Source organism: Coloeus monedula (genome assembly GCF_965178545.1).
Source record: "Coloeus monedula genome assembly, chromosome: 4".
In the NCBI taxonomy this organism is placed as follows: Eukaryota; Metazoa; Chordata; class Aves; order Passeriformes; family Corvidae; genus Coloeus; species Coloeus monedula.
In genome coordinates, this window is record NC_138784.1 from 42,884,424 (window position 1) to 42,902,132 (window position 17,709).

The 17,709-nt window shown below is 39.8% G+C and overlaps 1 protein-coding gene across 4 annotated transcripts in view; it reads right to left on the reverse strand.

Moving 5' to 3' along the window:
• The window catches only part of MSRB3 (methionine sulfoxide reductase B3), a 91,785-nt gene that overhangs the window by 47,195 nt on the left and 26,881 nt on the right, over positions 1-17,709 (reverse strand). For all 4 annotated transcript variants that reach the window (XM_082280271.1, XM_082280273.1, XM_082280270.1 and 1 more), the window contains exons 3-4: positions 9,609-9,717; positions 7,716-7,793 (exon numbers count right to left, since the gene is read on the reverse strand). In XM_082280271.1, coding sequence (XP_082136397.1) covers positions 7,716-7,793; positions 9,609-9,717 — 187 coding nt within the window. The remainder of the gene's footprint in view (positions 1-7,715; positions 7,794-9,608; positions 9,718-17,709) is intronic.

Genomic DNA, 17,709 nt, shown 5'->3' on the forward strand with positions numbered 1-17,709 from the left:
AGCATGTTACGTCGGCAGCAAAATGCATTTCCCCAGAAATTCTAAGGAGGAAGTACAATGTTGGATCCTATTACATTGCATCAAGGAAGGGATGTATTTTGGGTAGTTACAGTCCTTCTTTTTTCAGAAGCAAATGACTGAAGCTCAAAAACTAATTGCAGATTTATTTTCAACTTTTATAAGCTTGTACATGCTGTTACATGTAGATGTCTTTTACATGCATTCTATATTTTTATATAACTAGCACTGTAATTCTATACCAAATAACTATGCTACAGCAAATAAATATAAAATCAGTCATAATTTAAAAAATTAACAGGTTCATGCTATTAAAGACATCAGAAAGGAAACAACTTTCTTCTCCCATTCCACTAATTCTGCACCTTCCTCCAGTGCTCACAATAGATATAATCTCAGGACATGAAAATATACTCTTAAATATACTTCCAGGAGATGAAAAGATGAAAAATACATATCTTCATAATTAGTATTTTTAAAGTACCACCAAGAGCACTGAACAAAGAAAGCATGTTGCTGACATGCCTTCACAAATATCAGCACTGGTAACTGCCCAGGGCACCAGCCCATGCTCAGTTTGGCAGTATGATTCAATTGGTATTTACACCAGCAGGATGAAGTCCCCACCCTGTGAAAAGTGGTAACCTGGGGGAAATCCACTGAGTTACAAGTAAAGCCACTTAAGTGTTTTATTTAAAATATTCTCCTCAAGCTGCTGTATATCTGCCTACACTATTCTCTCTTGTTCATCACGGTATCAGCAACACCTCACTACCTACATAGTCAGACAGAATGTACGAATCTTACCCTCAGCATCTGTTTAGCTGCACAATCAACTTCTCGTTGCCTAAATTCTAGATACTCACTATTAGCTGGTCAAACAGAGTTCTTGCTTCTCAGCCTGAATGGCTTGTTATGGACATATGCACTGTAACTTCCAGCATCAACAAACTGGCCCAGGGGCCAAGGTGGCAGAGAGTGCATAGAGAGGAGGGTCACAAGGGTCAATGGGCACTGTAATGAGTACCAAAGCTCCAAACAGTCATAAATTACTGGACAACACATCAGAAAGCTGATATGGGGGTGATAAATGAATCGAACTTTGTCTGGCAACAGCAGAAGAGCTATGAAAGAAAACACAGCATGGGAGGAGTACTAGGAGCCATCGAGAGCAGGATGGTCACCTATGTTATGGTCACCATTTCCCCTTGGGAAAATGATGTAAAATTTAGGACACAGTATTACAGAAACTGTTAGAGATCTTAGTAAGGCACAGAAAAAGTGGAGGAGAATAACGAAGCATCTTTGGCATTGTAAATAAGCAAGTGGCAGATGTGAGAGAAGCACTCTGCAAGAACACAAAATCACCTTGACTACTTGAAGGAATGACAAAGCTTACAGCTATTTTAATGGAAGCAGCACTTTTCCCCTCTTTGAGTATTTATATCTGCTTCTCAACAGCACGTTAGACAAAAGTATCAGAAACTAATTGCACATAGGTGTTTAAAATGTGCAACTAAAATATGGCCATTAAAAAGGATAAAATTAAATACTGAAAGTACATTCCAAAGGGATGTTTTCTACACACAAAAATATTCACTCTGACTCCTTTATACTTTTAAAACTACATCACGTAGAAGGAAAAAGCCTCCTCAGTACATTGTTATCATAGTACGTACTCTGATATCCATCCTAAGCATCCTACCAGACAAGATGCACCTTACAGTGCCAGGTCCTGACTGTACTAATTGTCTTTTATCATTTATCACAAGAGGGGAACACCCCAACACCACCCCCAGCCCTCCACCCCCACCCCCCCAATGAATGGATAATAGCTTTCTTCATATTTTCTCTGCTTCTGTCTCATAGGAGTATTCTGAAAGTCAGGTAAGCGTTCATAAATATCTTTGGAAATTAGTCTATATGCATAAAGGGAAAAAGACAGTATTTATAAAGTGCTTTTCATTTCCAACTTCAATATGGCTCAAATACACACAACACGTATCAGTACAAATGTCAAGTAGGCTTAGCTACCAACACACCATGTGCAAGGACATGGTGAGCTACTGGAAAGATTTAGCTAAGCACAAGGTGCTGCAACACTTTTAAAGATCCCAGGAATAATTAAGTCAGACACAAACAATAGAATAGATGATGGTAATTTTATCTGTACTGCAAAGAGGTGCAGGGTTTTAACCTGTTTCTTTTAAAAGACATCATATACCAGATCTTCAGACTGCCAAGTATTAAGAAAGAGACAGAAATGGAGTGATGATAATCATCATGTGTTCCTATAGACTGAATTTTAAACTACTGCCTTCCTATGTCTGAACTGCAGTTGTTCAGTGCCACACATTAGTGTCAACAGACACACTACAGCTGAAGTTAATGCAAATCTGCTACTTGCCAGGGAAGCAGGCTTTTGTCAGAGAGGAAAGAGGATTTACTGCAGAACCTCTCCTGTTATGTTACAACTGCCTTTCCTTTTACCTTCCATGATGAAGTATTTAACAGGTTTATATAGGTTTTGTTGAGGGAACATGGGGAACAGCCTTTGGAAGCCCTATAACTCTCTCAGACAGTATTCTGCAGTTCTGATCCTTGCATTTTAACATGGAAGGAGTCATTTTTCCTCTTAGCTTTCGTAGGCCTTTGCGTTAGCAGTTTATACCAGGCTGTTCCTTTGCAAGGTTTTGCTTCAAGGATGCTAAACACAACATTGGTGGGGGCAGACATTCAAAATACTACTCTCTGAAAAGGACATTGATAGAATAAAGATCTGTTAGAGTCATAAAGATGATTGATGCATCTTCGGTATATCTTCATTTTCCAAGAATTTTATTCCATATTGGCATGGGCAATTTACTGAAGAGATGATGGTCTACCAGGCTCCTGATGCAATCCAAGCCAACCCATGTCCTGGTCCAGGTGACTGAGCAGAATACAGTCAACCCTCTCTCTTTTGTGTTTGCCCCCTAGTGGTACAGAAAATACCTAGTTGGAGTATCAGTGTTCCTGGTACAGCATTGCTAGCAATCTGAAGAAGGCCAGGACAGTAATGTTCAGTTGTAAGCATATCCCTGGAGGCTGTGTTGGCCCTTATCATGCTGATGAGAACCCTAGATAGGACCTAGGCAAACTGCAGGGGAGGCTCAGGCCAGGGACCATTCCCCAAAAGCAGAATGAACCAGGCCATTCTGTTTCAGAGTAGAGGAACTTAGGCTAAAAACACAAGCCATGTCTTGTCACTTGCCTTTAGGGCCAGAGAAGAGGCTTTTGTCCATTTTATTTGTAAGTATGGACATAACCCCTTATGAAAATGCAAGCCATTACCTGGAAAGCAGTCACTGATCTGGAGTGTGTCCAGAGAAGGGTAAGGATGCTGGTGAAGGATCTTGAGCACAAAAAGGAGGCTCAGGGAAGGCCCTATCACTCTCTACAACTACTTGAAAGAAGGGTGTAGCCAGGTGGGTGTTGAGCTCTTCTCCCAAGTGACAAGCAACAGAATGAGAGGAAATGACTTCAAGTTGTACCAGAGGAGGTTTAGATTGGGCACTAGTAAAATTTCTTCATGGAAAGCATTGTCAACACTGGAACAGACTACCTGGGGAAGAGGTTGGGTCACCATGCCTGAAAGTATTTTAAAGACATGTAGATGTGGCACTTATAAACATGGTTTAGTGGTGGGCTTGGCAATGCTGGGTTAACAGTTGGACCCAATGATCTTGAAAGTCTTTTCCAACCTAGACAATTTATTGATTCCTACACTGGTGAGAACCAACTTACTTCAGACAAATGTTGTTAAGTAGAATCTGCTGGGTTTGACGGTCTTTTAAGGAAACTAAGAGTCAATGAAGACAGATGAAGTTGCTCAAGTAGTTCTATTAGATCCTACTAGAGAAACCACATCAATGAGGTCATATGGACTCTCCTAGACAGATAAGCAGTGGTGATTTTTCATTTGGCATGCTCAAAGAATGTAAAGATCAGTGAAAAAGCTTAAAAACCAATAATTAAGCATGCAGCACTGGTGCAAGGAAATTCCTTATAAAGATCTAGCCTGGTGACTGAAATCCTCCCTTGTCTTGTGAAGGCAAGAGTGGTACAATGCTAATGGTACAATTCTATTGCCCAGCCACTCTTTCATTTTCTCTTGATTGGATGTCTGAGAGATGTTGAGAAGACCTGACACAGCTCAACAAAAATCAAATGAAAACATAACATGGGTAAGGCTGTTGCTATGCCTGCTAGTACATGTTCAGAAGAGCCAACACCATTACCAAGAATTCTTTCCAGGAAGCAATAAAGGCAGCAGTGGGTGATTTATGAAGACTTGGTAATTTAGTCTTTGGCCCTAAAAATTGGAAACTGACAAAACAATAATATTTCTTTTTTAAAAGGAAATCATTCTCCCAGGCTTCCCAGTTCCCATCTATACCACATCTTTCTCACAGTCCTGCATATGGTAAAGGACATGACCATGGCTTATTAAATATGGAATAGATTCTCTCCTATGGCAGTAGCATGAGTCGTGGATTTCACTCAGGTCCATTTTAACGCCCTCTTTCCATGGCTGTGGACAGAATGGTGTTTTTGCATAATGTATAAGAATATGCCTTGAAAAATTAAAGTAGGCACAACATTGCAAATACATTTGTCCCTTAGAAAACACTGAGGATTTGTGTGGCAAAGGTGGGTCTTTGTGAACTGATACAGAAAAACACAACCTTGCTGTGGAGGCCATCCAGCCACGATAAACATGGCTGATAAAATATAAACACAAGCAGGTGTGTTTGATAAGTATAAGGACTTTTTCTTTCCCTATTAGTTTTCTATCAGATCCATGTTCTGCATTGAGACATGTTCCAGGCACACCAGGTGAGGCCCAGTGAAGAGAAAGCCATGAAAAAACACCCTAGAGAAAGATGGAGGACAGCAGGGCTCCTTCTTTTATCATAAGCCTACAGCTAAATTGGAGTAACACGAAACTGCATAAGGACTGGCTTGCAGAAAAGGAGGTCCTTGAGATTAGTTTATTGTCTCTCTCATTTATTGCTTTCTTTAGACAGCTGTACTGGGATGTAGGAGACTGCCTGCCATGAAAGTTCAGAGATAGAATAATAAGATTCAATAGCATGATTATGGATTTTATGTGTGAGGCACCTTTGATTGTGGAAAAAGTTAAAGCATGTCCTCCATAAAGCTTGGGAGGTTTCTCATAACACTAGCACAAGTAGGTAGATGAAGAGATGTGAAATTCCTAATTGTTTCTTTTATCTTTCCTGTGATAGAGACAAAGTTCTGTTTTAAAGACTTACCAAAAAACAGGTCTTTCATGTGGAGTGTAAAATTCATGTGTTCCCTGACCTCGTGTGTCACATGGTAATGAAACAACGTAAATCAGAAATGTTAAAAGTTGAAGTTTGTTAATATTACTGCTGAAGCTCCAGTCTCTTTCCTAGTTAAACTGACAGGTCCATAGTCCAAATATATATATATTTACAGATTACAACGACATAAAGACAAAAAAATTAATGGACATCAGTGAGAAACAAATGTAAATGCAAGTTTCAGATGACTATCAGGAAATTACAAAACAAAAAGCACCAAAAAAATCCCATGCCACCACAAAAACTACTTGCATTTTAAACGGAGCAATGGACTTTCTTTGTATTGTACTCCCATCTTACTCCTAAAGAAATACTTCAGTGATTTACACTCTGTGGAGAAAATGTAGTAAATAGCATACATTTTGCATTCTCTTATCTGTGTTTCCTTCTCACTTTTTTTAGCTGTCTGGGCTGAATCAGTGACCAAGATTCAGAAATCTGTCTTCCCCGGTTGACGAGGACATTATGTACTGATATTTTGAGGTCAGTAAACAAAAGAACACGGACTCCTACTGGTTTCTGCATTTTTTCCCACTGTTGCCAGCCAGTTCAGAACTGGCTGAATTTGATGTATGCCAGAGGTGGCAAGAGCTCACAAGGCAACACAAAGACTTTGGGGAGATTGAATAAAGGCCAGTCTAGTCTCAGGACACAATCAGTCAGGTGTTTTCTTCAGGTGCCCACTGGCTTTAGAATTATTAAAATTAAAAAATAACTTCCCTCTTTCCCTCTCTCCTCCAATAAAATCCACAGGGGTCTCAAAGAGAATCTAAAAACAGACATTTCCATATAGCGCATTCACAAAGAGAAATGCAACTCATTAACTCAAGACTATGCCAAAGCATACTGTGTACTTGAGATAATCACAGATAAGTATCATACTGCAGTTTTTTCCCATCTTAAAACTATTGTGAAGGCAACTAGAAACTAGTTCACATTCATTTATGTGTACAACTGCTGTCCAAAACTCACCCCACCAAAAAACCCCTACTCTTTCTCCTTCAGATGATAGAAAGGAAGCCAGTCTTGAAGGTAGAAAGTGAAATCCTGACTCCATTGTATTCATTTGCTAAATATGAATTTACTTCAACAGAGCCAGGATTTCCCCCCAAAAGATTTAGCTATAGTAAGCAGTGGAATGTCTAAGTGGCAGAGTAGAAAACTAGGTTATAGAAACTTTGGATCCCCACTTTGCACCCTCAAGCCAAGGATCATAGTAACACATGACATGAGACTATTGTCTGTCTGTGTCTGTAACCCTCAGATTTTCAACTCAAAATATTCACATTATTACCCAGTTTCTGCAGTTAGTCCTTCTAACAGAGGAATCAAACATTACAGAGATGAGATGCTTCTTTCACTTTAGAGACAGTCTCTTGAGGACAACAATCACTACCACATCTGGTGATTGCAGAGCTACATCAATTGTATTTTCTTTCAACCTATTACTGGCACAATATTCTATACTATTAGCGCTATCCTGACCATCCTGCTTCATGCTCTTGTAAAGCTACCTCTTCAAGTGACAGGGGCTGAGTTAGGGTGAACTGAGGAGGGAAAAAAAGCAAGAAAAAATTAAATTCTTCATCAGAATGAACACAAGCAGCCATAAATAAGAAAAAGCACACGAACAACAACTGAATCTGTGCAGAACAATGCAGCAATCAAGGGAATTCGATCAGCACTGCTTCTGGTACCAAATTCAGGGCCATAATTCCCACAGTACTTCTAAAGAGTATTTTTAAGCCAGCTCTCCATCTGTGCTAATTGGGATAGATAGAAATTCAGTAAGTAATACAATTTTCCACAGTTTTGTGTTCTTAACTGCTTGAATTCTAAAAAAAAAAATCATCTACTTTTTTCTCCATCATGAGCTAAAATGCTGTATGTAAAATTCAGCATCGCCATCCAGTATCTCTTAAAGCTACCTGTAAGTAATTCTAACAGTCACACCTCAGTATCTGTTGACACAGTGAGAGACTGTTACAATTATGTGACATAGCCGCATATAGAAAAAAAAATTAATTACTAATTTTTTCCTGTCTTATTTCCTCTTTTATCTGAATATTTTCTATCTTATTTATTTATCCAATTTTTTTATATTTACTATGAGACTAATTTACCACATGACTAATTTTACTACAGCATTATTATTTACATTTCCTCTCTTGTATCCCTTAAAAGGTTGAATGACTTCACCATTCTGTGCTTCTATGAAATGACCTTATACAATTATGTATGAAATATATACAAGATTACACATAACCTAAGAGACAGACATCGCAAAACTATATTTAGCATACTCACTTGAATAAAGGAGTTCCACAAACAACACATTTGTATATTCCTTTAGCTTTATGGTGTGTGTACTCCCCCTCAAAGGCACTGGGAAAACAACAACACTACATTTTAAAATTAAATAAAGGAATTTGTAGATTTTTTAATTATTAAAGTAGCAGAGTGTTTAGAAAAATGTTATAGAAAAGCCCCATGATTTCAAAGTTGGCAGTTGTTTTTTATTAAAGGTAGCAAATAAAGCAGGCACAGGAAAAGGGGAATGTCCTCGTTAGTGTGCCTCAGATGTTATGCATCATGCAAAAGGAAGCAAATTGTCCCACAGTTCAAAGGCCAGAACAACAACAAAAACAAAAAGGGGTAAAACTGGAGTCTTCCCCTATCTGGCAAGAGAAATGTCAAGTTTTTGTAAACACGGATTGTTTGGCACGTAGCTCAACCTGCCGCACCTCGCTGTGTCCATGTCTGGGCTGTGTGCAGGGCTCGGCGGCTGCAGTGGAGCGAGGTGTGAGGCCGCCCGGGCCCTGAGGAGCCGTGGCGCTGGGTCAGTCCAGCACAGGCTGCCCGGCCGGCAGAGACATTGTAGCTGAAAATGAAATAATTGGTCCACGATTTCAAGCTGTGAGCGCCTTATATTTTCAGTTGAAAAGCAATATTCCAGCTTTAAGAGAATATTTTTCTAAGTTAACAGTCTAAAAGGCTAGGAGGTCATTCACCTAATACGAATCAGCTGCGCTCGCCCAACAAAAAGCTTATGTGCTCAGCAGCTTGTTTTTATTATCCTTTCACCCTTTTTATGAGGTCCAATTTTTTTTATAAACAGGATTTTTAAGAATGACCTAATCTCGGATTGTTTGTGTGCATTAAATCACATTGTTGGTCCTGTACACAAGAGCGTGGAAGGCCAGGGGGAAGGCAAGACAGGCCTCCCAGCAAAGACCACTGTCCCCATGCCCCGCCAGGGCTGCGGCAGGATGGAGAGGGCTGGGGCAGAGAGGGGACCGTCCCCACCAGCCTCTCTGGCGCATTCAGCCACAAAATTCACCACTGTCAGGAAGAGGTTTGCCTATTAACCAGGACCCCACGTGCAGCGGGGAGCCCTTTCAGCTCATGAATGAAAACAAGCAGTTACATCATTAGTACGTTTAGAGCAGAGGTAAAGCCAGGGCCTTACGCCAAGCTCAGTGGTATAAATTAGACAACAAAAAATGGCTGGGCCTTGGCAAGTTACCTTTGGCTGGAATCAGCTGAGAGAGAGACTTTATTCACTAAAAACAATCTTGGAAGCCAGTCCTTTTTTTTTCCCTCCCAGACTTGAGGCTGGCTTCCAGCGACTAAAGCCATGTGAGGGCAGTTATTGAAAATTTTTCACATTCCAACCACAAATGAGCCAATAAATACCTTCTCCACATGTGCTTCAAAAAGAAATTGGAGTGGGGTGGAAAAGAACTAAATTATGCTACCTTCTTTCTGCAGCCAAAACGTCTATACTTACAATGGCCACCTTCAAAACTCCAGCCTCCTGGCACAGGGCCATTTCCCTCGTGGTTCTGCTTACTGCAATGTCTTCCAAAAAAAGTGTACCTAAACCACTATTACTTCCACACGTTTTGTAGTAAACTAAAAACAGACTCTAAACATGAGCCTCGTAACTTTATAAGACATGCAGTGTTCATTAAAAGAAAAAGTCACACAAGACCCTTGGCCCTGGCCCCCTTGTTGCAGATGCTTGTCTTTGCAGTAGTGTTAATTTGTAGGGGTTAGTAAACAAGTGCAGAAATCCTGGGAGAAAAAAAAACAACCAACAAAACTTGGTAGGGAAGGTGAGGAAATAGCAGTAAGAGGAGAGGTGGAAAAGAAAGATGCCTGTGTTTTGAGATCTGAGTTTCCTTCATCCTGCCTTACCTTTCAGTCCCCTTCTCCTGAGTGACATGGTACTGCAAGGGTGTCAGCCGCTTCCTCAGCTCCTCCTGGGAAAAGACCACCTTACAGTCCTTTTTATCCCTACATGACCCTGCAAAAGGAGAGGATATGGGAGAAGGAGCCTTTTTAGCTTAAATCCTGAATAATTGCTTTGGCAGACAGCCACAGCATAGCTTCTGCATTTACTTGTCAATGACCAGACTGGTCCCTAATGCACAAAGAATGGCTCAGCTGAACTGCAGCTGATTATTTCTTCTAATCCAAGTTTAGAAAAGAATTTTTATAGAGAGCCAGATGATTCCACTGGAGCAGTGACAATGTGCTACAGCCAAAGCCCTTTGGTGTGTTATACACTAAACTGTTGCACACGCAATCATTCACAAGAAAGTACCATTTTTCCAACCATTAAAAAAAAATCTGCAAAAATCCCTACTACAGCTGAAACATTCTTTACAAGACATCTATATTGGAGACTTACGGTAATGGGCATATGATGTTTAGCCACAACATCTATCAATTTCAGTACCCTTTAAAGCAGTTGAAAAACAATTCTAACCTTCAGAATTACAGTAAGGTTGATTTAACTTCTAGTTGCATCCTCATTCTTTATAACAGTAGCCATTTCCTTTTTTCCCTGTTGAAGCACTAGAATAGGAGTCCTAAGGAGTAATTTCTTTATGCACATAGCTGTACAAGGTTCAACATTAAACGTGTTGTAAAATTTAGGGTTGCTTTTGAAATTACCCTCCTTTGAAAATCTAATCTTAACACTTTGCTTAGTTCACACGGAGAATCCAAGGAGTACATAAGGATTACTGTAAAAAACATGTATTTGTATAGTGCAAAAATTCCCATCAGAAAAGCAAAAAACAACAATAAGGTTGCTTTTGGGAATGAAAACTCCCGAAGTAGTAACATAAATTGCAAAACATTCAGGTAACTTTGATAATCATTGGCAAAATTTAGCTGACAAAATACAGGAGGGAAAAAGCACTCTAATTATGACACTAATTAAAATATGGAACAATGTGAAATAAACAGTCCCAACAAAAAATATTTTTTGCTAGTAATGTATATACACTCATAAAAAGACCAATTGTGTTCCCAAAGTAGAGGCAACAGAGCTACCCATCTGTATGTCATTTAGTACAGGAGAGGCAATGGCAGGTTTAAATTACATGGTATTGGATTGCAATTTCCTAGCGTTGGATGCTTTTCTGCTTTTTTACCTTGAGTCATTACTAAGGAGCGTTCATAAAAAGTAGCTTAAAGCACAGATGCTTGCAAATCATTTAAGAAAAGATGTTTCTTTCTTCCTCCCCCTCTTCTTTTCTCAATTTTTTAATGTGTGGGGGTTGGTGAATAGGGGAGAGAGAAAAAGAATAATGCTGTTGGTCACTACTGAGTAACCCTAGGAAGTATTTTCAGGAAGAAAAAAGTAAAATTGAAAACATCTGATTGAAGTAAATAGTGCAAACATAAAAAGCTTTACTAGTGAAAGAAAAGTATTGAAAAGCGACTTTATTTCATAGATTGGAAATTACTTTTGATCTAAACATTCTTAAAAACAGATTGTTTTCCACTCTGACCCATCTCATTAGCTGTGCTGCAGAGCCTTCATTTTAATGGCAAGCTTTGAAAGAGCGCTGCTGTATGCCTGGGTTAGCTTCAATCTTATTTGGGAGAGGGATAAAGATTTCATTCCAGGTCTCTTTGTTTGTCTTTCAAGAACCACTAAAGCAGTATTCACACAAATTTTGCAGGAATGTGCCCTGTGCCATAGCTTACAAATTATTTGGTTTTGGTGCACTTAAAGGTCACCTTCCAAATTAGCAAAATTTTCCTACATCCTGGCTTTTCAACCTTAAATGTAAATATTGTTTCCTAACTGTAAGTGAGGTTTGTTCTTTATAACATTTGGTTGCTTATTTAAAGATGTCAAACTTTGCAGGCTTTTATGCTCCAAACGTGCAGGACTCTAGGACTAATAAGTCTTTCAAAGTATAGCTAACAGGGAAAGGAAGCATATGCATTATATAAATAGCTATTGTTATCTTGCATTACAGAGCTCAGAAAGCAACTGTTTGAGATACAGTCTTTTATCTATAATTTCAGTTTTAAAAAGTAGACTAGAGAGCAACAAAGAATCTTACAAACCAACATTTTTTTACTTTTTAAAATATCTACGCATAATTTAAAAAAAAAATATTTGCTACTTAACTGCTGCAAAAAAAAAGCAAACTAAGCATTACTTCGCCTTGAGAAAATAGAAAATACTGAGTGTTTTAAAAAAATGGTCAGTATGCCCCCTTTACTATCCTTAAATAATTTTTCATCTCTTTTACAAATTTCATGTTCTCCACTCTATGGGTTCACTATATGCATAAGAAAATTTCTAGATGCCGTATGATCCATTACATAGATCAGAAGTAGGAAGCATGTTAAAAAAAGATCTTCTGCACCCCTAGTTTTAATAATTAACCGCATGTTTTATAATACAAACAATTATTTATGTCTACAGGGGAATTTTGCCAAACTGCATTGGGGTAAAATGCAACTGATCCCAATAAAGGATTCTTCAAGTTTGTAATTTCAGTATTGATCAACAAAAAGTTGCACTACAAATTATAAAGGAAATCTCTTGGTCCAGCCTTTAGCATTCAAGAATGGCCCTATTCAATTAATTGCATTTATTATTTTAAAACAAACAGCTCAGTAAATGGATCACTATTTCTCTATTGTCATAGAGGCAAGGAGGTAAAGCAAGACTCATTTCTGACTGCAGAAGATGTAAGGGTATGTTATCTGAAGCAGGGATAGCCTACCAGCTTCTATAAAAATGCAATGAATCCTAGAAACTACGGGATGAGATTCTAGGAATATGCTCCTTCAGTTAGGAAAAAAATTACATGCAAGAGCGACAAAAGTGCACAGTTTCCAGTAAGAGAGTGGCTGCTTCTGATTTTGCAACTGTTCGTTTATGACATGAGATGACTGTCACATTCAAGCCAACTCTTGTATCTTGGGAGGGGACAACATAAAGCTACACCAAGATATGCCCAATATGAGAAAAATTGCCACTAGTAATGGAGCTGTTATCAAACTCATTATTAAACCAGAGAATAAACAGGCAGGCTGACCACCTTCCTCAGTCTGGTTCTCCATAGACGGCATGAGGTTTGGGCTGTGGAAAGGGTTCCATACAGGCAACAAAATGCTTCAGCAACTCAGCCATAAAGGCAGGCTCACAGTTCACTGACAAATCATACAGTTTGAGGCAAACGAGAAAAAAGGTCATCTTTCTACAAACAGCATGATATCAGTGTGGTTACTGATTAAAGGTGAGACTAAATTAAATACAGTATGAGAATAAGAGAGCCTGGATTCATAGGATCTATATTAGCACTTTTGTTCTTTGGAGGTGGTGTTCTCAGCAATGACTTTTAGAAAAGCCCAGAACAGGTATGTTCTGAACTCCAGTTAGATGCAGCTGTTAAAAGAGGTGAACACTGGCCTGCAAAGGCAGACAAAATTGCCTTTACATTCCATTGCAGGATTGAAGGCCAGATTAAATCTCTCTAATCAGCACCCCATGGTGCCTTCTTTGGGGATGGCACTCCTAAGAAGAGCAGTGTGCAGGCAGCTGTCACCAACAGGTACTCGCCTTCAGCCGTCTGCCAAAAGTTCCAGCAGTGCAAAAGGCACTTAAGATCCTGGAGCAGGATGGAAGACTTTGTGAGGAAAAGACCAGGCTCACAAATCTTAATGCATAACATAAAAAAAAAAAGCTCAGGAGGGTAAAACAAACATGAACAGAAACCCTTCTTAGAGCCTTCATGGTATTCTCATGTTTAGGAATGTGGGTTTTTTTGAAAAGCAAGGCAGTGCATGCTGCCATTTACTATTCACCTGCAGACTGTGGGCATTTCAGGGTTCAGCTCTGAAGTTTGCTGTACAAATTAAGTGAACAGAAAGTATTCTCTGGGTGTTGACCTAATAATGAAGACATTAAGCATCTCACCTCACATATAAGTTCCAACTGACCTTTTCAAACCTGTGGTTCATAACCTTCCTTCCCTATTAGCAATCACAAGAAAACCAGCAACAAGATATGTTCAGACAGACGGACACAAGTTAGCAGACCATTACTCCTCACCACTCAGCCCCTCACCTGTTCCAACACACCAGAGGGCGGTGATTAGTGTCTGACATGTCCTGAAATATGGTGGCATTTTGCTTGATGGCTTTCCTATATCAAAGAGTCTTTTGAACCATTCTAACAATTTTCTCTTATATTTTGTTGCTTCCTATCACTGAAATTAACTCAATATTTCAACTGCAGGGAAGACACAACATACATTTTTCCTCTTCTACGTATGCTTATATTCCACTAGCATTAATGGACATTACAGTCATGCACTGAGCACATACCACTTAGACTTCCTGAACTAAATACAGCAAGATCAAATGTTCCAGCAGAGCACAGCCATATAATAAATTTGGCTTCTAGTTTTCAGTACTACTTCTTTTAATATACCCAAGCAGTTTTTTAGGGGCCTTCCAGTACATTTCATTTTTCATATACCACCCCAGCCCCAATCCTGCAATGTGACCTGTGTAGGCAGACCCTTGGGAATATGCATAGCTACTTAAGGGTCTATGAATGTACATCAGATTACAGGATCAGGCTCTAAGTACACATCTCTACTTCCCAAAGTCAGTCCCCTCATGAGTGGATCAGACCCTGGTAGATCAATGGTAAATTACCTCAAATTGATATTAAGAGGAATTCCACAAAGTTAAAAAATATTTTCATACATTTCTTTAAATAAATATCCTTACATATGCTATTGCTAACACTTAGTGTTACTAAAAGTGGAATCTCTCATTTCTTATTACTTCAAATTTCATTTACACAGTTTATGCCTCTTGTTGACAGTTTTGCCTTGCTGTCTGATTAAGAAAAGGCAAACTCACAACTCTCTCTCACGTATTTTAATTTCTGTTCAATTTGTTCTCTGCAGCCTCTGGTCTTCAGCCTTGGGAGAATGCTGCAGTGTTCTCTCACTGCAAACAAGCCAGGAACTGCTATCTAGTTTAAAAAAGAACAACTCTTGAGATTGGTTACATTGCAAACAGTTCTATTGGCTTGTATCTGGAAAACACAGTTTTATAAAACCTGTATTTGACATGATAGTTCTTTTATTATCCCCTCATGAGCCATTTTAAATTACCTTAGCCTGCTGGTGACTAGGATAGATGTTGCAAAAGAAACTCTGAAATGTTGGGAGGTCAGGTTTGAGTAAAATTCAAACTTCATCATTAAAAAACCCCTGTAAATGTTTTACACATTGAAAAACAGATCTGTGGCTCCTTTGCTTTCTTGCTGTAGGTAGCTAACTCCCACCTGCTGTTGAAATACCATTTGCAGTTTCATGCAAGCATTAGAAGTAATGGAGCGAAGACCATTTCCACTATATTGTGCGTTGAAAATCCAAAAGCCAGGTACAGGACAGCAGTTCGAATTTTGGGTCAGATGCCAGGTTCTATCTTAAAAGAACACCACCCAAAATCTAACTGTCTTTAAAAAAAATTATTTACTTAACACCCAGGAGGGTCAGCTGGCCACAAGGGAAGGGCAATCCCCTTCTTTGCAAATTTGCAAACTTCCCATACAATCAAGTAACAGAGCTGTCACATTTATTTTTTCCACCTGGTAATCATCACAACTCTTGTTTAATACAAATACATATATTTTGAATCACCATCAGAAATCTCCCATGTAAGACAGCAACTTTCTCAAGAACCAAAATAAATTTTTTAAAAAAATCCCCAAACTGCCAGCTAATGCATCTCCTCTATGCACTTGTTTTCTCTCCACAGAAAGGGGTACTGGGATCCCAGCAGGCCCATATAGGCAGCATCTGTTGTTTCCACAGGTCTGAAGACATGCTTGCAGCAATGGCTAAGGCAGCCATGCAAGCCAAAGAGACATTCCCTGGAAAAGAAATCTGAGACTGCCTCCCCTCCCTGTGAATGTAAAAAACATTTAACGAAAGACTGAAGTGTTTAGGGTAGCGGGGAAAGAGGAAAGAGCCTGGAGCTCCTTTTGTCCTCTCCAGGCATGTCTACTTTACTTCCTTATCTGACATTAATGAAATAAATGTCACTACCAGACACAATCTTGGTCTCACAATCTTTCCAAATTGTAACGACTGAGGAGTCCACCACCACCGCTGCACTAGCTGGTGGAGATGAAGGCAGCTTCCTCTGGAGCTTTTTGAGCTGTCATCTTCACTAGTACTGCAGCAACAACAGCATGTGGCTCAGCAGAGGTTGGTGAATAGAAGAATCTTCAATTAAGCAGAGCAAAAGCTCATTATGTTATAAACTGCCACAGTTGTTATCCTTTCTGCTGAGATGGCCAAAGACGGAGTGCACAGGGCAGCTGACCTATTTGCCTTACTCTTGAATGCAAACCAGGCAAGACAAGATCAAGATCTATTGGTACAGCAGTGGAGGGGGGAATATTTAGAACGATGTATTTCTCTTCCTCTCCCCCCAACAGATAAAGAGACTTTTGTTTTGCTGATATTATCCTAGCACCTTTCACAGGCACTACATTTGTTTAAATTAAAAATAGAAAGACAGAGACACTGAGCACTCTTTATCTGGTCAGTAGATTTCTGTCAGAATCAATAAAAGCATGCACAACATAAGGAAAGGCATTTTATTAATAGTGGAATTAAGATGAATTTAGTAAGGGTGCTTTATGCTACCTTTTGCATTTAAAATATTTCAGTAAGCCATCAAAATAAGTTTATTCACACAGCTTTAATTAAGGTTTAACCCTGCAGCAGAAACAATTAAAAAGTCAGCATTTGCCAGCAGTGGTGTGTAGCTTATTTTGGCATTCAGGCTGTTGCTAAATCCTCCTGCTGCTTCCTTCCACAATAGTGATGTGTGGCCTGTGAAATGAGCACTGGATTTCAAGACTCAGGTTCTGCAATCTGTACTTGGGATGGGGGTGGAGGAAAGGAGAGGGCTGGGGGAAGGTCTTTCCTCCCCTCCAACTCTCCACAACAGCACAGATCTAACCCCCTGCAAAACTTCATCTGTCTCCAACTGTGGAGGGTAAGGAACCATTTTGCAAACACAAGCAGGCACTGCCTGCTCTGTGGCCTTTCATCCCACTTCTCCAAGCACGGAGGGGCATACCCAGCATGAAGGCAGGAACTGCTGGGACACTGTGCTCCAGTTCATGCTCTGCTATGACCACCACAGAAAACACTGTAGCCCCCTGCCCTCTCAATCTGCTTCAGAACTAAGGTAGAGGAACAGTCGAAAAGGTTTGTAACTGCCAACTTCATTTTCTAACGGGCCTTCTGGAATTCCTTATGTTTCCTTAAAATCCAGCCATGCCTTAGGGGTCAAGAAGACAGGGTAAAGCCCTGTAGAACGGCTTTAAGAGGAGTTGGTCAAGCCTTTCCCTGCTCTGCTCTCCTCAGAACTCCCTGACCTGGGCCAGAGCATTGATGAGGGTGTTCTTACCCACAGTGCACAAAGTTGCCAGCACCAGACCTGGGCTGCCAGCACCTACTGTCCCACAAGAACCTCTTCTCCAGACAGAGCAGAGGGCACCTTCATACCCTAGTCATGCACCCCTTTCCGACACAGCTTCTTCTGAAGGAAATCACAAACTGAGATACATGCTTATCTTGTAACTAAGAACAATTTCTGCTTCTTAGCATTCTCTGGGACACAACTCCTCTCTACTCAGTTACCACCAGATCATGATGCATGCTGTAGCAACCTATGGTTAACGTAGCAGCTAAGATATGGTAATGTTTGAGCCTCTAGTGCCTGACTCCCAGTCCACACTCTATACCCATTCAATATTCCATCCAATTCCAAGCTCATACATTCCCTCAGTGATCATCTCCTCCATTGTTTCCCAACATACTCTTATTGACTTGAAGGTTCACATTCGCTTCTTGCACATTTTGTTGCTTGTCCTCCCTCAGCTTAGCAATATAGAAAATCTCTTTCCTTTCTATGTGCTGTCATCTCTCCTTTACATCAC